This window comes from Arachis stenosperma, chromosome 8 (assembly GCF_014773155.1).
Source record: "Arachis stenosperma cultivar V10309 chromosome 8, arast.V10309.gnm1.PFL2, whole genome shotgun sequence".
Classification (NCBI taxonomy): Eukaryota; Viridiplantae; Streptophyta; class Magnoliopsida; order Fabales; family Fabaceae; genus Arachis; species Arachis stenosperma.
The window spans coordinates 46,896,318-46,921,597 of NC_080384.1; the positions used below are offsets into that span (position 1 = coordinate 46,896,318).

A 25,280-nucleotide genomic window follows, 5' to 3' on the forward strand; every position below is an offset into this window, starting at 1 on the left:
TATAAAAAGGAATTAAATAATCTTCAGTTCGAAATTAATGACCTTATAATAAAAGGATAGAAATAAGAACAAATATAACAAGTTAGAGCTAAACTTAAAAAATTATAAATGCCTAGAAAACCATATTATGACTTAAAAGAATTAAAGCTGTTGAAAGAAAAAATGGAAATGAAGTTGAAAAATTAAAAAGATTTAGAAACAACAGAAAGTGTAGAAATAAAGAAGTTTTGAGGATTTGAAAATTATATTAAGAAAAGGACAAACAGATAAAAGATCTTATATACAATAATCCATGCAAAAAAGAATATTATAAATTAAAACAAGATTGAAAAACTATAAAAATGAAATCAGAATTAGTAATAGTAGAAATAGTCAATACTTTTGATTATGAAACTGCAAATTATAAAGTACCACCAACCAAATCTATACAAATTATAAAAGCAAAATACGAAGAGTTAATAGAAATTTTGAAATTACATTTTAAAAATTTACGAAGAGTTAATAGAAATTACATTTTAAAAATTGGTATCAGAGCCAAGTTAACGATTAAGGGTAAAACTTTCTCTTTAAGCAACACTTTTAGTGATATGCTTTTAAAATCAACAAATAACCATAAAAGACAAAAATCTTTACAAATGCATCTGTACACTAGATGCCCCCATTATTTTATAGGAAAAAAGACAGATAGGTCCTGACTTTTCAAACTTTTGACAAATATATCTCTGACAAAATTTAAATATAAAAAAGTCCCTGACTTTAACAAACGGAAGACAATTTAGTCCTTCCGTCTATTTGCCTCTCATACACTTAACGAAACTGGCTGACGTGGCTGAAACAGTGTACAGGTTTCATTATACTTCTATTATGCTTCTATTATGAGATTTAGTTTATAAAATTAGGCTAATTTTTTTTTTGTATGAAAAAAATATTGGTGCTTTTGTTGAAAATGAGAGAATGTAGTGTAATTATAGATGGGTGGATTTTTTTTGTGGGAAGTCAACACGTGGGGGCGGTGAACGTGACATCATTCTGGCCAACACGTGGGGGCGTGTTGAACACGTGGCAGCATTAGCCACACGTGGGGCGTGTTGAATAATTTTCACAATACTGTAATACACTTCAAATGTCAATATTCAATCAAACACCAATTTTCTTTCCATATTAAAATCATTCTGATAAAATTATGCTTGTATTTTGAAATCTAGTTAACTTGTTTTATTCTACAATTTAAATTATTTGTATTAAAATTGTAGAAATTGGGCTTGTTATGTTTCTACTCTTTTCTTAAATTGTAGTTTAGTTTTAGTGCATTTGTGTATTATATTAGAATTTGTTAATTGCATTAGTTCAGTTTCATCATACCAGTGACATTAGTTAGCATCAGTTCATTTATGCATCAAGTTAGCATTAGTTCATTTGTGCATCATTCATGTATTAAGTTAGCATTAGTGCATTTGTGTATTATTAGAACTAGTATTTTATGCATAATAACATTACGAGAATATTTTTTTTTTAAATTATAGCTCACTTTGTTCTAACAGTATAAATGCAGACACAAAAGATTTATAAAACAAACTACTTTTACAAAAAGTCGTAAGTTGACAAAAATTTCTGACTAAGAAGACCAAGATATCTGCAGATAAATTAAATAATAAGATTTTTAGTTATTATTTTTATATGAAAAGTCTAATTTTTATTAGTAATTAATTTTAACATTCGTTATCTAAAATTTAAAATAATTTAATGTGTATAATTTTACATTTAAAATATTTTAATTGTAAAAAAATATCGAATGACATATTTGATTTGTCAAATTACTAATATAAAATATATTATATATAGTAAAAATAGTAGAGAGAAATATAAAATGGAGAGAGGTATATGAGAGAATTTAGGAAATGAATTTATTAATTTTGAAAAAAAAATTTCTCAATGACCTATTTGTCCTTCGAACTTTATTTGTAAAATGACGTCAAGGACTTATTTGTCCTTCGAACTTTTTTCCCCTTCCAACGTGGCACCGTAACGGACACCTGGACACCGTTTCAGCCACGTCAGCCAGTTCCGTTAGGTGTATGAGAGGCAAATAGACGGACTAAATTGTCCTCCGTTTGTTAAAGTCAGAGACTTTTTTGTATTTAAATTTTGTCAGGGATGTATTTGTCAAAAGTTTGAAAAGTCAGGGACCTATTTGTCTTTTTTCCTATTTTATATTTTATATTCAGTAAATAATTTAATTTTTATATATTCTATGAAATAGTTTTATATTTATATGATTGAATAATTTTTTTATATAAGCAACCTGACATAAAGTCCAGAATAAATAGACAAAAACTATTTTAAAAAATAAAATAATTATATAAATTATTTTATGCCGTTAGTATATTAAAATTAAACTTTTTAATATATTAAAAACATGTGCTCATATTTATATTTTTTAGAAATTAAAGATGTTTTATATGTTTTAATTAAATTATTGATATCAAAGTCTATTTATGATTAAAACTTTTTCTCTATTTATGTTTATTATGCTGATTTTAAATTTTAAAATTTTTTACTTTTATCAGCTGACATCATTATTATTGCTTGTACTTATTTAGAGTTACTTTTGGATTGATTTAACAAAACAAAAATGCTATACTTTTTTTATAAAACTATGTTTTAAAAAATTAATTTTAATAAACTTGAAAAGTAAAAATTGTATTGAATTATATCTTAAAAAATTTGCATGATTATTTAATTATCATATTTATGTATCAAATCACCTAATTGATTAAATTAATGTAACAATATTTAAATATTTGTAAAGGTTTAATTATTCTGCTAGTCTTTATAATTTTACTAAATCTATATTTAAGATTTTATATTTTTTTGATTGAATCTATACACTATTTTTAATTTTGTAATTAGATTATTCTATATAAAAAACGTTAATATTAACGAAATATTTTTCCGTAAAAACATGTGATAAAGAACCCAACCCTAAAAATATGTTGTCAAAGAAGTTTTTAGGAAGAAATATCTTCTTAATTATAACATTTTTGACACACAAAAAAACTAATTATAAAATTAAAAATTGTGTAAGAATTCAATTGAAAAAAAAATTATAAGAACCTAATTATAAATTTAGTGAAATTATAAAGATTAGCCGTATAATTAAACCTTTAAAATAATAACATATTACTTTTAACAAACAAAGAAAGATTATTTTTTATTTCTTAAAAAAATTGTAGATGATTTAAAAGAAATATGAGATTGATTTATTTTCGTTGAAAAAAAATATTTAAGATTTTAATTTTAATGCATTATGAGCATATATTAATTTTGCATGTGCATTCAATTGTATAATATTACGCTAAGAAAATTAATTTTTTTTATATTAACTGTGTGAATAATTATCTAAAAAAATAAATATTATTAAATAATTAAAAAAATATTTTATATTATCAATAAATGAAATTATATTTTTTATCTGATATGAAATTTATTAAAAGATAATTCAAAATTAAAAATAAATGCAAGAAGAATCACTATAAATCTATAATAGAGCATGTCAAGTCATGCATTATATGTTAGGTGGGAAGGACAATGACACCATGGAAAAGGATAAAAAAAACTTTAGATTTGCACAAATACAATTCGATTTATTTTGGCTGTCATAATTTATGCATAAATCGATGGAAACGTATTCGATTTATTTATTTTTCACTATTTTAACATAAATCGAATCGATGCGATTTGATTAACATGTAAATTATAATACAATTATGAATTAACAAATTGGATTTATTTACAAAAAAATAATCAACAATTAATATTAATAAATATAAAAATCATTCAAACACTTTAATTAAAAGTATGAGTGGTTAATTATTATTCATTCTTAATAATATTTTGTTCATAACAAAAAGTAAAAATATAATTATTCAGATTTAGATTTTAGAAGAATTAACGTTATAAGTAACAAATGATCTATTTTATTATGTATATTATAAATCAGTGAATTAAACTAACTGATATAATTAATTATAATTAATTAATTGGTATAAATTATAATAAATTATATAACATTTAAAATAAAATAAAATGAATAAGAAGAAAATAAAAAGAAATAGAAGAGATAGAAGACTACAATAAAATAAATTGAGTGTGAGAGTTTTTTTTTTTGTAAATTTCATATCACATCCATTTCAATAATAATAATAAATGAAAATATGTCAACTTCATATCTAAGAAAAAATGATGAGATAAAATCATAATACAGCTCTAAAGTAAAAATTTAAATTAGACCATAATATCATTGCACGACACAAATTGAAAGTAATTTCACACTACAATATACCACACAAACAGGTAAAGGACTTAAATTTAAATACGAAGCTTTTTTTATTTATGCATACATGATAACACATAGTCTATAAATGCTTCATGGATAACATATCATATATAACTTTGAATGATGAGCACGGGAGTTGGAGATCGAGTATGGTGGTTTATGTCCACGAAGGTTGCTTTTTTACAACGACGCTTCATAAGAAGAAAAATAATTGTTGTATCAAATGAAAGAGTATTTGGTAAACAAATGATATTTTCTTCTAGTATACACAGTCTTTTATAGTGGTAAAATAAAATAAAAGAAATAAAACTTTATATTTTTATATTAGGAATAGAATTTGATATTTATCCTAATAAATATTATTATTATTATTATTATTATTATTATAAATAGTTACCATTAAGGTAATAATTTGCTACTAATAAAATTATTGGATAATGAATAAGAATTAGAATGGTATTAATATAATTAAAATGATTAAAAATATTTTTGAATAATTAGTTTAATAATATATTAAATATTAATTTTATATAATTATAATAAAGATATTTTTAAATTAATATAATTAAATATTATTTATTAAAATAATTAAAAATATTTTTGATTGATAATTAATAAATAATTTAATAATGTATTAAATATTAATTTTATATAATTATAATAAAAATATTTTTTAAATTAATATAATTATGTATTTTTTATTAAATATATTTATTTTGAAAGAAAAATGGATTTATGAAGAATTAACACTCATTTTTATTAGTTAAAAAAAATTCAACTGAAAAAAAATTTTAATTTTAGTATATTAAGTAGAAGTAGATTTTATAATTTCTCCTTCCACGCCCGTTTCCCTCATTTATTTCCTTTATTATTGTGTGTGCCCGGCAAAAGAAAAGGTGTTAAGATTATTAGTAGTTGGTCTTCTCTTAAGAATTAAAGAATCTTATGCGTCAATTTCAACTACACTGAGGCATCAAGAGAAAGATGGAGGGAATAGAGCACAGAATAGTGGAAGTAAACGGCATCAAGATGCATATAGCAGAAAAAGGAGAAGGCCCTGTGGTGCTGTTCCTCCATGGCTTCCCGGAGCTTTGGTACTCCTGGCGCCACCAGATTCTAGATCTCAGCTCCAAAGGCTACCGCTGCGTCGCTCCCGATCTCCGCGGCTACGGCGACACCGATGCTCCACCTTCCATCACAAGCTACACCAGTTTTCACATTGTGGGTAACATAACAATATCCATGCTTTATAATTAGAGTTATATATAGCTTTATAAAGGTTAAATTAGTTTGTTACTGAATAGACAGGTTCATAAATTTCTAATTAAATATCTAAATTTTAAAATTTTTTAATTAGATCCTTACATTCATTTGGAATGTGCAATTAATTTTTTTTACAGTAAACGTTATTAAACTGTTTTTATCCATTTTGCATCACTAGAAAATAATTAAGTTAAATATTTTTGGATGGATAAGAGTGTGATTCTAAATTTATGGCTGGTGTAGAAATTTAGTTAAAAACTTTTAAAATATATCTAGACACTTAATTACAGATTTGATAAAATAATAGAGACTAATAAAATAATTTCTCTTTTTATAAAAAACAAATATTATATACACTATTTTTTATATACTTTTTACTTTGATGAAAGATAACAAATTTATTTTCTCAATCATGCATATTTTTTATAGAATACCTACTAAAATACAAAATATAAACAAATACATATTACCTAATTTAGTAATGGATTTAATAATTAATTTTTTTAATAGATAATATTTTGTCTTTAATTTCATACCGTAAAAGATATAGAGAAATGTACACAAAGTAGAACAAACATTAATTATCTTTTACAAGTAAGCTATGAATACTCACATGATATATGAAATTATGAACACTTCACTATTTTAGAAAATAAATTAATAATAGAATAAAACCAACATTTTTAAATTTTCCAAATCCAAAATCGGAATGTTTTTACAAAGTCAAAAAAAAATTACTTAAAACCCTATTGAAGAAAGAAAAAAAAGCAAAAAAGAGAAACTCTTGAGAGCTAGCAATTTTCAGTATTTTTGGCCATGATTTGATCCGTATAAACACTAAATTGTCTTTAACAAATAAATTTTACTAGCGCACAAATTCTGAAAAATGTGGGTGCAAACTGTATTGATTTATGTGTGCAAACTCCGGTAAATTTATGTGTAAACTATATGCTTCTTGTATGCAAAACTCCTGTGTATGAGTGTAAATTATTGCTGAACATGGCCAAAATAATAATATTTACCGATTATGTAGCATTGCTCATTAAAAAAAAATCATAAATCTAGCAGTTTAAGGTGATAGCTGAAATATTTGTGTATGAATTGTGATATTAGGTGGGTGACCTTGTTGCGCTTATAAAATGGCTGGGTGTTGAACAAGTGTTCTTGGTAGCACATGATATGGGTGCCATAATGGGTTGGTACTTTTGCATGTTTCGACCTGAAATTATCAAAGCCTATGTATGCCTTAGCGTCCCCTTTGTCCGAAGGAACTTCAAAGTTCCCACCGTTGACGCCATGCGTGCAATTTATGGAGATGACTATTATATCTGCAGATTTCAGGTTCCACTCTTCTCATCTAAAAGGTTAAACTGGTATAGAAATTTAAAACATCATATCTCTCAAAAAGTTAAATTATAGATGAAAAGATACCATTATATCGTATTCTCCTTTTTAAGGAATAAAATGCGACACCAGTGATTATTAGTGTATTAATATAGTAGTTATTGACATACGTGTTGATTTACTCTTTTATTAATCGTATTTGTACGTATAAATAATAGAAATATAATTAGTTGAGATGACATGTAGCTTAAAATTTAATTAAGAGATTATGTATTTAAGTTTTGAGGGGAAACGATACTGTCATTTTTATTTATGATAATGTCACTTTGCATATGATATTTTTACACTGTATATTACACAGCGTAAACAGTATACAGTATAAAACTGTCATATATGGTTGCATGAATTTCTTAAAAAATAGGAGTGACGTTATTAAAATAGAAGTGACAAGTCACAACAAAAAAAATAGAAGTGACAATATTCACTTCTAAACAAAAATGTTATTTACACATTAAAATTAGTTATAGTTTAACTTATAATGTGTATTTTGTATTTCAATATGCATTTTATATTGATGGTTAATTTTAGTGATTAATTTTGATATACACCTAATATAATTATTTTTTAAAATAAAAAAATATATTGATAAAGAATGCTATGTTTATGCCAAACCAGCTACTATATAATTATGTATAAATATATATAATGTTTAATTTATTTTTAATGCGTATTTTGTATTTAAATATGTATTTTATATTAGTAGCTGATTTTGAATTGCACATAGTAGTTGTTACAAGATATATAGAACCTGTCAGCTGTGACTATGTTTCTTAATGTGATCTCACGATCCAAATTTATTTGGTTTCTGACTGTAATAGCACTCTCTTTGCTGGTGGCAATAGGAACCAGGAAAAATGGAAGCAGAGATGGGTGAAGTTGGGACTGAGTATGTGTTGAAGAACATCCTCACGACACGCAAGACGGGTCCTCCGATCCTTCCCAAGGGTGAGTTTGGAACTGGCTTCAATCCTGATATGAAAGAAGCATTGCCATCTTGGCTCTCACCGCAAGATTTAGCCTATTACGTCTCCAAATTCGAAAGCACAGGCTTCACTGGTGGATTGAATTACTATAGGAATTTCAACTTGTAAGTTCTCTGATCTGCAATATTTTATTCTTCCTGCTTGTTTAATTTTGTCTTAGATGGTAAGAAAATTAAATTTCTTATTATCAATATGAACATCTGATCATTTGATTCCTGAAAGATTGAAATTAAATATACCAACAAATATGTCTCTCAAAGATGTTTCATTAGTTATTAATAGGATAGATCCTAATGACCAATTCCATTTTTTGTTAGCTATTAATTCTATAGTTTTCTGAGTATTAGTAAAAAAAAAGTGTAGTTGAAACTTATTTAGCAAAACAATTTTTAAGGATTAGTTTATCAGAATATTAATTTTTTATTAGTACTAAATATGCTGGTATATTGGTCATTTAAAAACCACGTAAGAATATAATATCTTCTAGGAGTAAATTTTGTGTCTTAATTAATTTGTTCAAGATCAAATTAGTATGTTTTTTTTAAAAAAATTATTGAACTCTATAGTCCTCATCAGGTACATGGGAAATTGGGAAGATAACCAATGTATGTGAGCTTTGAAGCAAGAGCGAGATTTTAAATTTATAACTCATAAAGAGAGTTGTCACATGTGATAAAAACTCGCAATATATTTTGAAAAGAAGTGGATTCGAATCTTTTCGATTCTTTTGAAAACTCTTTTTAAATGACCTATAAATCTGTAAGCACTCGTTGAGTCTGAAAGCATGTCCTAATCTTAGTAGGCTTAACCAATAATAACGAATTTATCGAAACTTTTTACCACCAAATAAAATTGTCATGACACTAACTAGCATTTACATTTTGCAGAAATTGGGAGCTTCATGCACCATGGAGCGGAGTGAAGATCAAGGTGCCGGTGAAATACATTGCAGGTGAGTTAGACATGGTATACACCTCACTGGGGATGAAAGATTATGTTCACGGTGGAGGTTTCAAAGAAGATGTGCCAAATTTGGAGGAAGTGATTATTCAAAAGGGTGTTGCTCACTTCAACAATCATGAAACAGCTGAGGAAATCAGTAATCACATTTATGACTTCATAAAAAAGTTTTGAATTGATTTCCTCAAAGAATTTGAATAATCTTCTCCACCTATATCCTAATTATATTACTCACCTATGCTATTTGGTTAGTAGAATGTTTGTTATAGTATTTTTTTTTTCTTTTCTATTAAATAGCTGCCCTTTAATTTAATCAAAGCAAGTAAGCGAAGGTATACAATTTTACCTACGGCTACCAGCAAAAGCACTCGACTCATTATTTATCATTGAAAGAAATAAATTAAATCCAGCTGATAATAATGAAACGGTAAATGTAAAATAAATGCATTTAACAGGACAAGTATCTTTGAAAAAATTTTTTCCAGCTATTATAGTTCATCAATGTTTATAAATGCCCATCAAATTGAATGGAACTCTTTTTCACTACCTGATATGAGAGTTCATGAATTTCTAAGGTTTTTTTTTTTGTTAACTCTTTAAGTGTTTGTAAGGATAAGCTAAATAAAAAACTCATGGACAACTTTGGTAGCGCACACTTCATCAGAGGATCCGAAGATGTGGAAGTCTAAAATTTCTAAATAAGCAGATAAGTTAGTCCTTATTAGTTCTATTCTTAATAACCTACCAAAAAAATTTTCATTTATACACATATGTTCATGAAAAACTAAGTACAAGAATAAGCCTAAGGGTAACTAAATTGTACTTTTAATAACACTAATCACTTATTATGCCTTTCTTGGCATCTCTGTGTTGTTGAACCACTAAAACTGAGCCTTGAATATCAAAATCTGAAGAAGCCAAAATATCACCAACTGTACCAAGTTCAGGACACTCTTCCCAATCACTCATACCAATTGTTAATGAACATTGCCCTCTACCACCCCTTCCTACTATAAACAAAGCGTATAAATCCCCAATCTCTTTTAAACATTCTAATGTTTCTGCTCCATCATGTACAAACTTCTCCACATATCCAATTTGGCCTGAAGTCACATACCTGTTATGTTACATAAATACAAATCCGAATATGAATATTTAAATAAGATACATACATGGTAATTTTATCATGCAATTAGGAGCAAAATATTAAACTAGCCATGGAACAATTATAGTGAATGTGAATGATTTAATTAAACAAAATACATTTTTTAGGGTCACAAGATATACTGTAGCTTTTTGAGAACCAAATTGTTAGTATTATAATGGTTTGGGAATCAAAGTGATGATATAATTAACAGTTTAATGACAAATATAGAATTTAAGATAGTAGATTTTAAGCTACATATCATGCATAGTGGCTATGAAGTATAAACACTTTGTTGAGTTGTCATAATTAAGTGTCAGACAAATTTTAGATGCAACATTCATCTGACTATCTTAATAAAAAATGAAAAATATTTCTCCAAACACTTTTGAACACATCCAAATACAATACATGTTGATGTATCTAATCTTATTCTTAGATTATGTTAATTATAATATAAAAGATATCTAAAATGATTTTATAATTAAAAAAACATAGAAACATTAAGAAAAGGTTAATTTATGTCCATATTTTGTGTCGTGTGTTCTTTGTCTGTATCAAGTGCTTCATAGATAGTAAGTAAAATCAAAGTATCTTTTGCATCATAATTTACCTGTTATAGAAATCAACCATGAATGTGTTATCAATCTCATTCACCGTCTCTTCTCCAGTCAGCGACATCAAAATCTCTTTTTCCTCGGATTCTCCACTTTTGATCTGTTCATTTTGTACAGCAGAAGAGGACAGCAAGAATCTAATTATTGTCAGATTGACGCGCGGATGCTTGGAGATTCGTAAGCTCCAAGCAATCGCCTCACGATCATCTGCGCCGCCAAAGAAAAGTGTTGCAACATTTTGTATGTTATCAGATGAAATTAGATTTGAGAAACCAGGGGATCTGGCAAGTCCTCTTTCAATAATCACACCAATAGAACAAGGAGCATGCCTTAGAACTTTCTGGTTTGTAATTCTTATCCCTTCTTTTCCACTCTCCAGTTTTCCATCAATTCGCTGGTGCTTGTGAAAGGGAAGTATAATGATTGATACCTATGTGAACAAAAGAAAGAAGGTTAACACTATGTTCATACAAAAATAAGCAAAAATGCAAGAACAAAATTATTTGACTGAAATGAAGACAAAGCAGATACTAAAGAAACAAACTAACATGCGGACAATGAAAAAGTTATTAAAGCTCTGACAGACTCAACTATGCTATGTGTACACCAAAATCATTCACCAAATCAATTATTTGTATAGAATACATGTTGAAATACAAAATATACATTGAAAATGAGTTAAATAACACATAGTAGCTGACTTTTTGTATGCACATAGCATTTTTGGACAGGCTTATATCTCTAAAAAAAGAGCAATAATCAAAATAAGAAATAGAAGAGTTTAAAAATGACTATTTAGTTTCATAAGTCGTAGCTGCATGTGTTGATGAGCCAATTTGCTAAAAATGTTGTGCCTTTTCAAGTATTGAGTTCAATCAATGTAATAATTCTCCAATCTTATGCGAAACATGAATCAACAATCGATTAAGGGGAAAAAAAAGGATTGATACCTGAAGATCTTCTGCATCATTGCAAACATCTTCATAAAGAGTTGAGAAAGAAGACACTGCCCTTCTTTGGTGTACCAAAACCTTTGTGTCTGCAGTGAAAGCATCTAATGCATTATTAATATCCACCACATCATTGCCACCATAGTCTTCGTCGTCGCTAATCTCGGCGGTTTCCTTTTCATGAAACAGCACGTTAGTCTTGATCTTCTTAACAAGCTCTATCAAATGCATCAAATAGGTGGTCGATGGTGTTTGCTTATTGCCATGTAATGCTAGAACTGTGGATAATACTGCAGACACTTGGCGAGGATCGTATACACAAGCCAGAATTCGAAGCTCATCTTCCAAGCTCTGTGGCTCCAATGCAGTATGGTTTGTTACAAACAATCTCTCTTCCCCTCTTGATAGAAAAGCCACAGTTATCCCAGATATGACTGTGTTGAGTACTATTGATACTAGCAACACATTGTAAGCTTCTGGATCAAAAGTCTACAAATAAGTAGCAGAGTTAGCATATGGATATTCACATTACAATTTCTGATTAATTCAGTCAAGAACGTCTTTGGGAAGCATGGTTAACTAGCTTTTATAAAATAAAATAAATAAATAACAACCTGTCTTCAAGTATGTTCGGGTGAAAGATTATAATTTGAATTCAACAATTATGCGAGATGTTTTTTTATGGGAATACTCTTAAAGCAATATTTCGAAGTTTATGATTATAAGCAGAAAATGATTATTTCATGGTTTAATTAAATTGATCTCAAATATAAAATATTAAATAATTCAAACAATTATTTCTTATCACTTTTTTATTTTTTATGTTTATTTCTTATCAATTTTAGTAACTTCATTATCATAATTTTTTTTTAATTAACCATATTAGGTGTATACCAAATCAGCCTCCAAAACTAGTCTTCTGTGTAGAATATACATGAAATACAAAATATATATTAAAAATAAAATAAACTACACATGTATTTATACATAAATACATGGTGGCTGATTTGGCAGCTACTTTTTTATGTGTATATAACATTACAATTCAACCAAAAAAAAAAAAAATCTTCAATTCACTTTACATCTCAACATTTCAAATACTTGTATACTCAGTTATATGAAGAGACAATTATATAAATAAGTGGTGAATTAGTGCTACATGTATGCCACAAAATCAGCCAATATATATTGGAATACAAAATCGCCTTACAATGTTAAAAGGAAAAGTATAGGTAGACAATGAAAATATTAAATAATGTGAACAATGGATATATCGGATTTTCAATTCACTAGATGTGTGAATGGTTATTCTAAGAGCCAATTTTAAGAGCCGTTTAAGAGCCGTTGTTCATGTTTATTCAAGAAAGTCATTGACCTAGCATAACCCATGTTAAAAGCTTATTATAAACAACACATTCATGTTTATAAGCAAATTTCAGAAACAACATAATCAAATCAGATTCGTAATAGTAACCGATTTTTGATATTGACTTAAAAGTTGAATATGTGCAGATTTTCCAAACACACCTCAAGAGAAGAATTACACTCACAATAACTTGCTTAGCAGAAGCACCAATAAAGAGAAGATCAGCATAGCCTCGTGTGTTCAAGACAAATCCAAGGAAGATTCCTTCACTAGTTGGATACTGAAGGTAACGGCACACAAGAAGAGTGCCACTGAGCTTGCTTCCAATCCCTAACAGGACCAAGATGGCGACATTGGTCAAGCGATTCAAGTTCCAGAAAGCGTTGATAATGTCGCATTGTAACCCTAAGTATCCAAAGTAGACTGGAAGGACAAAATTGTAAATTGAATAGCCGAGTTTATGGAGAAGTGTTCTAGCTGATTTGCCTTCCCTTGGAAATGCAAGGCCTATCAAGAAACAGTTAAGAATACTGTTGAAACCCCAAATTTCTATGACCATGGAACTCACTAGAAGCAAAAACAAGATTAGTAACAGCTCAGGAGCCTTCAGGTACTTTTGGTTTCGGTTTCTCCCATTCAACCAAACGGCTAAGTACCTGTTTGCAAATTAAATCGTACTCCAAAACTTCAGAATGAAATTTCAGTTTTTTAAAAATAATTAAATTAGTCTTTTAATTGATAAATGTGAATTTTATGATTTTTTTTTGTTGTGGTGTCTAAATTATCTAATTTATTTTTTAAAATAAAAAATAAAATATTTAAAATTTATTAAATATTATTTATTTATTTATTTTAGTAATTTAAGCACAATATTAAAGACATCATAGCATTTACCACCGTAAAAACATAATAGTTACATAAGGTATTAAAGAGTTAGGCTGTTAGCGTAACATTTTTAACAGTAAGATGACTTAAAGACTTCAATATATTCAAATATATATTTTAAATTAGTTAATTAGACTTATTTTATTTTTTATACTAATATAAAATTAATTAACAAAAATTATTCTAACTAATCAATTTAAGGTATTTATTTGATGAAGAAGTATAAGAAGTCAATGGAGTATTTGTATAATGTGTACAATAAGAATTTAAAAATGTTCGATTCAATAGGATATTAGATGTTTATTATCTCTGAATAGTATATAGATGTATTGCGTTTGAGAAATTAGTAGTATTTTATCCTAAATGTTCATTTTTTTAAATTTAAGGGATAATTTGATTATTTTTTCACTTACATGCTATTTTGATAATCACTCAAAATTTCATAAACAAAATTAGGCATTATATAAAATTCTTTTATTAGCAATTCTGTAAATCTGAGAGAAAAAGAATAAGTACCTGTTTATAACAATGACTACGCCAGTGACTGAAACGCAAGCAAAACTATAGAAGAATCTTTTCTTATTGAAATTAACCATTATATTGAAGAACACCAAGCATCCCATCTCTGTGATCACGGCAGCAGACACGGCGATCCGGCCGACGTCGGACGCACCAAACCTCAACTCGGCCGCCAGACGAATGACCATAGGGGAGCTTGTGTATGATATGACAAGCATGATGATCATACAAAAATATTGCATAGGTGCATTGGATTGTAACTCTTGGTACAAATAAAAAGAGACAGAAATACCAAAGATAGCACCCATTAATCCACCACCACAAGCCACCAAGCATACTAGACGCCAATTCCGCAGTGTGTAATGAATGTTCATCTCTAAACCAAACAAGAACATGAAGAGTATGCGGCAGAAGAAGCTCACAACTTCATAGTAGTTTATTGAACTTGCAGGGAAAAAAGTTTTCTTTATATAATTAATATGTGACATTGGTCCTAGTACCAAACCAGCCTGTGGAACAATTAATAATAATGAAAATGGAAATTAGAAATATTTTGTGTGAGATAGAGAAAGAAAATTATATTTTTGCACTAAGTTGATTGGATTATTATTAATTACCAGAATTTGTGCAACAGGGCCAGTTTGACCCATTGTTTTTAGCACAACATTGAAGAAGTGTGAGACAACAAGAATGCATGCCACTTGCATCCCCATTGAGCTTAGAGGGTTAACAAGATCAGAATCACAGAACATGTTGCCGGTGGCATCCATTGTGCTTTTGTAGAAAGGTTAAAATTCAGGAAGAATTAATCAAGTCTTGCTAGAGAATCAAAATCTTGTATGAATTTTCTGGAATAAAAAAAAAAACAAGTTTTTTAAATTTCAGATCCTATATTGTTGGTGGAAGATTGGTGGTACAAAAACATTAGGACATTTTACTTTGTCTTCCTTCACTACTATTTATAATTTATAAAATCGAAAATGATATAATTTAATTTTATCTTATAAAATGGTAATTTATTTGTTTTCAGATTTTTAATTTTTTTTGAAAATATGTTTGGCTTATTTTTATGTTTTTTGTTTTTAAAAACCGAAAATAGAAAAACATGTTTGGTCTGGTCATTTTGAATATGTAATTTTAATTTAAAATAATTTAAATGTAAAAATATCTTAGAATAAAACTAAAAAATTAATTGATTATATTTCATAACATTTTAATGTTTTTAGTGAGTATGTATTTTAAATTAGAAATTATCTTTTCTGAAGTATAAATTTCAAAAATAGTGTGTATGGAAATAATATTACTAGGTATTAGTTTAATCAAATTTGTTTAGTTAAAAACTTAAAATTTAAAATTTCAAAGCTAAGTTGCAGTAACATATCAATTAAAGAATGGAGTAGTAGTAGACTAGTAGTAGAATTCAAAAAATAACTTATAAAACAATTGAGCATTTTATAAACATTGTTCTAAACTTGTCCATATATAATATACTTTGTACTAGTTTTTTAAATAATAATCTTTAATAAAAAATAACCTAAATTATTCTGTTCTATAAACTATTTTAGTGTAAACAAGTCCAAACAAGATGTTACCTGAAGTAAAACAAAAAAAAATGTGAATAATTTTTTACTAATCCAATGTCTATGATTTGCACACATTTATTCTACAATAATTTTTTATTTGCACATATTTATTCTACAATAATTTTTTGAATTTCTGCCATTTATTTGATTTGGATAGCATCAGCATTGCTATTCTGATTCAGCCTCAAACCTTCCTCATTTCTTATCAAGTTCTCAGTAGAATATTGATCGAACAATTGATCACTTTTATTTTGTCACCTAGTAAAATTAAGTATAGTAGAACAAATATTTAAATTACTCTTTGTCTTCTAATTGAATAATTTGGCATCAATTTTAAAATTAGAAATCTTGGTTTTTAACACTTTCGAAAATCTTTCAATGACTTTTTTTTTTAAATGCCTTCTATATGATTGGCTCCATCATTAAAATTATGTAAATTATATTTTTTTTATAATATAAAGCAAAATAATTGAACACATTAAAAAAATGCAAGTAAATCTTCATAATAGTCCTTTAGATTCACACAATTATTTAATTTGATAATTGAGATTCCAATTTTTCTATAGCAATCCCCAAATAGAATTTCGCACACCATAGTGGTTTTTATTGTCGTTTCCAGTGTTGAGTGAGTTTTTAGAGTGCTAATATAGCCATCTTTTACCACGCTAGACAGTCCCAACAGCTAGGTGGTATGGATTCATTCTAATTTGACCCCAAGTTGGCCCTCCTCAATATAAAACCCAAATCCCAAATATGCAGAGAGCACTTTATCTTGTGTTTTTCATATTCTCCTTCTTCTTCTTCATCTCTTTTTTCTTCTTTGATAATTGATGTTGATGTTAAAAAATCATGATGAGAGGTGATAGCACTAATGCAGGGAGCTTTGTCCGGTCACATTTGAGTGGCTAGTCAACGAGGATGTAGAACTGTGGAAGGGCAGCATGAGTGCCTGAATGGTGTGGTTGTGGTTATTGTCCTGTTTTAAAGTGGACTGGAACAGGTTCAAATTCAAACAAATATTTTTTTTATTGTCCCAATTATAATGTGAGTGAAGAAGTTAATTATCTGTGTTAATTTGTTAATTATTCGCCTCCTCGCCCAATCAAGCATAAGAAGGCGAGAAGTCAGACAAAATACTGTGAGTACCATAAGCTCTATGGACACCCCACTAATGAATGTTACGACCTGAAAAATGTCATAGAAAAGTTGGTCAGAGAAGGTCAGTTAGACAGGTACGTATCCAATAGATCGGATGACCAGAGGAAGAGAAGGAGGGATGAAGAGGACGAACGAAAAGAGCGTCAACCTCAGACCCAAAGTAACACATACACATGATCAATAAGAGATTCGCTGGAGGAGGGATATTGAAATCATCATGCAAAAGGCACCTCAAAGAGGTATACCAAGTCGGGGAGGGAACTAAACTACCCGACTTATCTACCATCTCAGTCACTAAAGAAGACGTTGAATGGGTAACCCCGGGCACGACGATCCCATAGTAATAACAATGATCCTCGCAAACGCTAACCTCCATAGAACCCTGATAAACCAAGACAGTTCAGTAGACATTCTGTTCAAATCTACTTTTGACAAGCTTGGGTAGGAAGAAAAGGACTTAAAAGTCTACCCAGACAACCTGTTCGGCCTAGAGGATGCACCAATAAGACCCCTAGGATACTGTTGGGCCAACTGTGGAGAGCTCTCGACAACCGGGGAGACCTCGGGGAGGAATCAAGTGAGAGAACATAAGATGAGAAGACACCACATCCAACTCAAAACCTTAAGGTGTTAAGTTAATGGGTCTTTCATCTTATAAACTCCTCACTCTTCCTTGCTTTCTTAGACATGCCTGGCATAGATCTCGACCCGATGTCCCATAAACTCACAATGTACCCGGGCTCCTGATCTATCCAGCAAAAGTGTCAGAAGCTCAGACCAGAAAGGGCACAGGTCGTGGAAGAGCAAGTACAAGTCTTGCTGGAAGCAGGATTCATAAGAGAGGTCAAATATCCATTGTGGCTAGCTAACATCGTTTTGGTGAAAAAATAAAACGGGAAATGGAGGGTGTGCGTTGATTACATTTACCTCAATAAAGCTTGCCCCAAGGATCCTTATCCTCTTCCTAGCATTGATTTTCTGGTCGAATCAGCCTTAGGCTATCGGTATTTGTCTTTTATGGATGCCTACTCGGGATACAATCAAATCCCAATGTACAAGCCGGATCAAGAAAAGACCTCGTTCATAACTCCAAAGGCCAACTATTGCTACGTAGTAATGCCTTTCGGATTAAAGAACACATGAGCTACATACCAACGACTAATGAACAGAATATTTTCCTCTCACTTGGAAAAACTCATGGAGGTATACGTAGATAACATGTTCGTCAAAACCAAAGAGGACGCGACATTATTGTCCGACCTCTGTGAGGTATTCTCTACAATAAGGAAACATGGAATGAGGTTGAACCCCTCCAAATGCACCTTTGCAGCAGAGGCCAAAAAGTTCTTAGGATTCATGTTAACCCAAAGAGGCATAGAAGCAAACCCAGACAAATGTCAGGCTATACTAAATATGAAAAGCCCAACTTGTGTCAAAGAGGTCCAGCAAATGAATGGAAGGTTAGCAGCCTGATGCGTGAGCATCTTCTCTATCTTTTACTAGTGAATTTGCATTCAAATTGTTGAGTTTAATCAAGATTTAAATATCTTTTAGCCACTATGGATGCTACTTTGAGTTGTGTGTATTTCCGTTTATTTTAGGTAGCATTCGGATGGATTTAACGGAGTTTTGTAGCAAAAAAGGAAGAAAGCGATTGATGCTGTCAACCTCGACCTCCTTGCGCTCACAGCCTTGTCTAGGTTCCTAGCCGGATCAGCCCTAAAATCACTTCCCTTATAGTCAATTCTAAGAAAAGGGAAACAATTTGAATGGACTCTAGAATGCGAGCAAGCATTCCTGGATTTCAAAGCCTTCCTAGGCTAGCCACCCATACTTGCCCGACCAATAAAAGGAGAAGAACTCGTGTTATACCCAGCTGTGGCAAGTCAGGCCATAGCCTCCGCCCTAGTCTGAAAAGAGGAAAAGGGGCAACAACCTATCTATTTTATCAGCAAAGCCTTAAGGGGCAAAGTTGAACTATCAAAAGATAGAGAATTTCGCCTATGCCCTTATCCTCACATCTCGAAGACTCTGACCCTACTTTCAAGCTCACACCATTAAAGTCCGCACTAACCAACCAATGAAATATATCTGACAGAAGACAGACTTGGCAGGACAGATGCTACAATGGGTAGTAGAGCTGTCCGAGTTTGACCTAAAGTATGAAGCTCAGACAGCGATCAAGTCACAATACCTTACGGACTTCGTCACCAAATACACCGAAAACTCAGAAAATCCAGACACATGGAGCCTATACATGATGGGTCATCAAACAAAGCCGAAAGTGGAGCAGGAGTAATTCTAGAAAGTGATCAAAGAACTCGGATAGAACTCTCCTTGAGATTTGAATTCCCTGCCTCCAACAACCAAGCAGAGTACGAGGCCTTACTCGCTGGCTTAAAGCTGGCTAAAGAAGTGGGAGTTGAAAAACTGGTGGTGTTCAATGATTCATAGGTAATAACTTCGTAAATTAACAGCGCCTATCAAGCCAAAGACTCCACTATGTAAAGATACTTAAAAGAAGCCCGAGGACAACTGGCACACTTTTTGGCAAGCGAAATCTGACATATAACACAAGAATTCAACGCCCGAGCTGATGCCCTCTCCAAGTTAGCCAGCACCAAGCCAGGGGGCAATAATAGGAGTCTTATCCAAGAGACCCTACAAGCATCATCAATATTAAAAGAGGAGGATAACTCGATCCCCAAAGCATTGACCATATCCACCAGAATTTAGGATGGATGACTCTTATAGTCAACTTCCTCAAATTTGATATCCTTCCCAATGACAAAAAAGAAGCTAGAAGGCTCATTAAGGAAGCACAAAATTAATATTAGTCCATAATATCCTATATAAAAGAGGGATCTTAACACCCCTCTTAAAGTGTGTCCCGACTTCTAACATGAAAGAAGTTTTAGAGGACGTACACAGTGGCATTTGCGTCAATCACCGAGGAGCCCGATCGCTAGCTAAAAAGGTAATCCGGGTCGGCTTCTTTTGGCCGACCTTACAAAGGAAAGCAACCGAGTTCGTTACAAAGTGCCCACCGAGAAACACGCCAACTTTCACATCGCGCCACCCGAGGAGCTCATCAGCGTTATCTCGCCATGGCCATTTGCAAAATGGCTCGATCTGCTTGGACCATTTTTGCAAGCTTTGGGACAAGTCAAATACCTTACAGTAGAGATTGATTACTTCACTAAATGGATTGAGGCAGAACCCTTAGCAACCATCACCACCCAGAGAACTCAAAAATTCTTATATAAGAACATTGTCACAAGATTTGGAGTTTCACACTCCATCACCACAGACAATGGAACTCAATTCACTGACTCAACCTTTAGGAACCTGGTGGCCAACCTAAAAATAAAAAACCAGTTCACATCGGTAGAGCATCCCCAGGCTAATGGACAGGGCGAAGCCGCCAAAAAAGTCATACTGGCCGGGTTGAAACGCCAACTACAAGACACAAAAGGGGCTTCGGCTGACGAGCTGCCTCAAGTCTTGTGGGTATATCGGACCACCCCACACTCCACGACAGGAAAATCACCCTTCCGACTTGTTTACAGAATGAAGGCCATGATTTCCATAGAAATAACCGAAAAGTCACCTAGAATAATATTCTATAATGAAGGAGCCAACATCTAGGCACAAAAAGAAGAGCTCGACCTCATCCCAAAAGTTCGAGAAAGAGCTCGGATCAGGAAAGAATCTCTAAAATAAAGGATGACCCTAAGATATAACCAAAAGGTGATTAAGAGGAGCTTTGGCACCAATGACCTCATCCTAATCCGAAATGACATCGGGGTACAAAAATCGGGAGAAGGAAAGTTGGCTGCTAATTGAAAAGGGTTTTACAAAATAGTATAGGTCTTAGACAAAGGTTACTACAGAGTGTCCGACCTCCAAGGGCGAGAGCTCCCGAGGTCCTGACACGCATGTAACCTGAGAAGGTACTACAACTAGATAGCAAATCTTGTGCTGAGGTGTACTCTTTCCCCCAATTTTAGGATTTTTTAATGAGGCACCAGCACAAGGGCTAGGGTACTCCAGCCCCTAGCACGTAGATTCTGTAAAGGAATTTCTTAATTACTAATAAAATTCCTATTTCTTTCACTCCTATTTCTTCAAAAGTTTCCTACCTAGAACGCATTAATTTAAGCTCGACAAATCGCAAAAATCATTTTCCAACCTAAAAATGGTCGGCAAGATGAAGTGACGAGGTACAAATTAATGTAAGAAGTTATATAAATAACTCATACAAATCGACCACAACAAGATCAGACAAAAAACGAGCTGTAAAAGTAACTTAATAAAGGCCGACTACTCGAAGTCAGAAATATGAAAGGAAACTAAATAACTTACAATTTAACAAAGTTGCTAAGACCTAAAAGTCAACCAAAATATGTTCAAATACCAAGACATAACTTCATTTTAAATGCAGAAAAAGTTCTCTGAGACATAAAGAGAATAACTTCGAAACATTACTTTATGAAGTTGTAAAAGCAACTAAAAAGTAAAAGTGTTCGAAAAAGCTACCAACTACTACAAAAAATTAAGTGTTTTAAGGACCCACAGGTCGGGTCATTCTGATACCAATAAAGAAATTAAGATTTTTCACCGAAGAGCGGGTTGAGGCTCTCGCCCGTAGAAGCGTCTTTTCCTTTGACAAGTGGAGATGGAGTGTGCATGGAAACCGGCACAGCAGAGATAGCAGTAGGTGATGCAGGAGTCTCCACTACAATGACCTCAAGCTGAACCTCGCTCTGGACCTCTGAAGTTTGGCCGGCCTGAGGACTAAAAGTCTTCAGGTTGAAGGGAGGCCCATCATCCTCATCAGGAGCCGGCATGATCTTCCCCTCAACGACGATGTTATCCGTGCTGAACAGAGAAAGATCTAGGTCAGGGGCAAGAACTTAAACTTGAGCTTTCAAGTTCTCGAACATCTCGTTCGTTCCCCGACCACATGCTCCTGGAGGTCGGCATAGTCATCCCGGGCAGCCTTCAGCTCTTCCCAAATATCAATCAACTCCCCATAGGTACGAGAGTAACTCTCCTCAGCTTTCTTCTTCATCTCCTCTGCCAGCAGTGCCGCGGCCTCAGCTTTCATAGCTCGGGCACGAGTCATCTCCAAGTCAAACTTTAGCTTGACATTCTCCTCCTCCAACTCCGACTTCAAACCATTCACCCTTTTCCACCTCAGCTCGGGCAGAATCAAGGAATGCCTGAGTAGCGTGAACATGGGTCTTTTTTAGAGCCTTGGCCAGAGCAGTGTTCAACCCCGTCATACGAATACAGTTATGAGTCATATGGTGAAGGTGATTCTGGATGGACACGTCATCCATGGCTATCTAGATGTAAGGGAGCATATTCTTTCCACTCCAAGCAAACCCGTCAAAATCTTTGTTGTTAATACTTGGCTCTTAGAGGCCTTCTATTTTTTAGGAGGAAGTCCCTGAGGCGACGGAGTACCCCAACTCTCCAAGGTCGGGTTAGGAGAAGCTAAGCGAACAGCCAGAGTAGAGATAACCTTCCTTTAAGCAGTATTGCCAGAACCCGATTTCTGGGGAGAAAGTCGGGAGGAAGCACCCTCAGTCTCTTGGCCCTGAAAACTTTGAGCTACCACCTCCTTCTTGGTTTTGCAAAGGTACTTCATAGACGAGGTCTTAGAAGCCATAGTTTCAGCAAGGAAGAAAACACATCAGGAACAACAAAAGGCAGCTCAAAAAGAATTATAAAGTTAAAGGTCAGGAAACTACCTAACTCATAACGGAGTTGACTGGAGTCTCCTAAAAATCCTCTGTGTCCAAGTGAGGAGCTCGGTCCCAACACTCTTGCAACACGTCCACGAAGGCTTTTTCAACTTCGTTTAAACTATTTATGGTGTACTTGGTCACTATAGGGTGTTCTTGTCAGAAGAGAGGAAAGGTTGGCTCGTCATTTTCATCCAAAAAGAAAGGTCGGGGACCCTCTACAGCTCAGACCTTAAAGAAACGATGTTTAACATCATGAAAAGACTCATCAAAAATGAAAAATACCTTCCTATCCTAAACGGCTTGGAAGGAAAACCAAGAAGCCTTCCCCTTTAACGTCCCGGGCTTGGTCAAAACAAACAAGTAAAGAAAGAGCTCGGTGGAAGGTCGGACATCCAGTTTCCGACATAGAAGATGAAAATTTTTTAGAAAGGCGCAAGAGTTCGAATGAAGCTGAGAAGGGACCATGTTACAAGACTAGAGGACGTCAGTCTCAAAATCAGTAAAAGGAATGGATATGCCTAGCTTAGTAAAAAAGCAGTCATAAGCATAAAAGAAAGGACGCTCCGATATATCTAAAGGAGGAAAACAAACCCTCTCTTCAGGGTCGGGCGCTATCAACTCGTAATTTTTCTCATCTTCCCTACTCTCACAGATCCTATGATGTCTACGATAGGCGTCGCAATACTCCCTATCCACTACAGGAACACAACACAGAACATTGATATCTACCCAAGTTAGAAGACTAGAAGGAACCTTAGTCAACATGTTGAGAACAATTGAACAAGACATAAAATCTATCCCTACAAAGGCAAAGTAAAAGAGGTCGTCACTAAAAAGAACCCGGACATCATACAAAGCACGGACAGAAACAATGAAACCAAAGAAAGCTATTCTTTTCAAATTTTTCCAAGATACAACCAAAGGTGTCCCTCTCATGCAACATCATCACATCACAGCGACACCCTTGGGGGCAATACAGATGCAAGCAAGCAACAAAAACAGTAACAGTTATAGTTCTACGAAGATAATTTTTTTTTTCCAAATCAACAAAGGGAGTCTTTTTAATCCTAGTACCCTACGCCGGCCCCAGAAAGAAAATAAAAAGACTTTCTTAGCAAAAGCAACGCGATAACAGTTAAAGCAGAGAATCAACAAAACAAAGTATAACAACATCGACACTATTACACGAAGCAGCTCCATAAGAAAAACAAAACCATCGATAAATTCAGCAAAAAACACCAACCTTAGTGTTGATTCAAACTAGAGGAAGGCACGTCAAGCAGCAAAAACAACGGATGATCCTCTCCAAAGAATTCTTCAAAGACGAAACTTTAGAGAGATTGAAAAAAGGAATCACAAGAGCGAAAATGAACAAAGAAAGGAGCTTCTGTTCGCAAACGATAACCAAAGCTTTTTCAGAAATGAAAAAAGAGGAAAGAAGAAAGGCCACGACGCTTTTATAAGAAACAAAGGATAACGGGCGTAATAACTCCTCTTTAAAGACATGCGCACAAATCAAGGAAAATAGACGCGCCAACTTTGCCCCTCATTTAAAAGGGAGGCAACATCCAAATTTTCAAAACACGTCAAGTACCTGACCTTTGGGACGGTGGGGGAACCCGACGTCTAAAATGGAAGCCTCGGAATGCTTGAGCCCGACCTTCGTAGAGCCCAAGACTCCAGCAAGGACACTGTTCATACCATGACCCAACTATCAGAGCTAGACACAATAATCAAAAGGCCCATCTTGGGTGGGCCTGCCCAAGCATACCCGACCTCTTTTAAGAGGTTGGGCATCAACAAAAGAGCCCACCAGCTATACCTGCATAAACAGGTAAACACCTCCAAATATCTCCCTGACTATCTCTATCTTCGCTAAAAGATAGATCATAACAAACTCTCAAGATAAAGGGAACGGTTATCTATCAGAAAAGATAGAATAACAACAACAAAGGTAGTTATCAACTCTACTATGAATACACTGACACCCCTCAGGTATGAGACAAGTTCTAACCCACTAAAAATTTGCCTAAAATCTTTGCTAACTTAAGCATCGGAATCCCTTATAGGTACCACCTCCACCTCCTTGCGAGGAACCCAGACAGGCGGCACTTCGACACCAAACAAGTTAGATGCTGCCACTCAAAGAGATCTAGACCTCACATTCAGGCACAAATCAACATTTCAGATAACTCTCGGAACAATTATAATAATTCAGGCGATTATTTGATTAGCATAATTTTTTAGTACAAAAAATATACATCCATTCACAAATTCAATAATTTATAGAGTTTATCTATATGTATTTTATAACTAACAATTCTCTCAAATATTAATTCATTTATTTTATTATACA

The 25,280-nt window shown here is 32.4% G+C and overlaps 2 protein-coding genes across 2 annotated transcripts; one reads left to right on the forward strand and one right to left on the reverse strand.

Moving 5' to 3' along the window:
- The first annotated feature begins 5,187 nt into the window (after positions 1 to 5,187).
- On the forward strand, positions 5,188 to 9,217 carry LOC130943778 (uncharacterized). The gene is made up of 4 exons (XM_057871795.1): positions 5,188 to 5,557; positions 6,713 to 6,940; positions 7,846 to 8,090; positions 8,874 to 9,217. Exons 1-4 carry the CDS (start codon positions 5,321 to 5,323, stop codon positions 9,118 to 9,120), a joined length of 957 nt encoding a protein of 318 aa, XP_057727778.1. The 5' UTR covers positions 5,188 to 5,320; the 3' UTR covers positions 9,121 to 9,217.
- A 476-nt stretch (positions 9,218 to 9,693) lies between these two features.
- On the reverse strand, positions 9,694 to 15,197 carry LOC130946697 (cation/H(+) antiporter 1-like). The gene is made up of 6 exons (XM_057875536.1): positions 15,045 to 15,197; positions 14,425 to 14,936; positions 13,204 to 13,679; positions 11,658 to 12,133; positions 10,704 to 11,137; positions 9,694 to 10,063 (listed from the first exon to the last, which is right to left on the reverse strand). Exons 1-6 carry the CDS (start codon positions 15,195 to 15,197, stop codon positions 9,781 to 9,783), a joined length of 2,334 nt encoding a protein of 777 aa, XP_057731519.1. The 3' UTR covers positions 9,694 to 9,780.
- Between the last annotated feature and the right edge of the window lie 10,083 nt (positions 15,198 to 25,280).

Coding starts and splice junctions, on each gene's coding strand:
- LOC130943778 (XM_057871795.1), top strand. CDS start 5,321: ATGGAGGGAATAGAGCACAGAATAGTGGAAGTAAACGGCATCAAGATG. Junction 5,558..6,712: donor GCTACACCAGTTTTCACATT/GTGGGTAACATA, acceptor TTGTGATATTAG/GTGGGTGACCTTGTTGCGCT. Junction 6,941..7,845: donor ATTATATCTGCAGATTTCAG/GTTCCACTCTTC, acceptor TGGTGGCAATAG/GAACCAGGAAAAATGGAAGC.
- LOC130946697 (XM_057875536.1), bottom strand. CDS start 15,197: ATGGATGCCACCGGCAACATGTTCTGTGATTCTGATCTTGTTAACCCT. Junction 14,937..15,044: donor GCCCTGTTGCACAAATTCTG/GTAATTAATAAT, acceptor ATTGTTCCACAG/GCTGGTTTGGTACTAGGACC. Junction 10,064..10,703: donor ATGGTTGATTTCTATAACAG/GTAAATTATGAT, acceptor GTAACATAACAG/GTATGTGACTTCAGGCCAAA.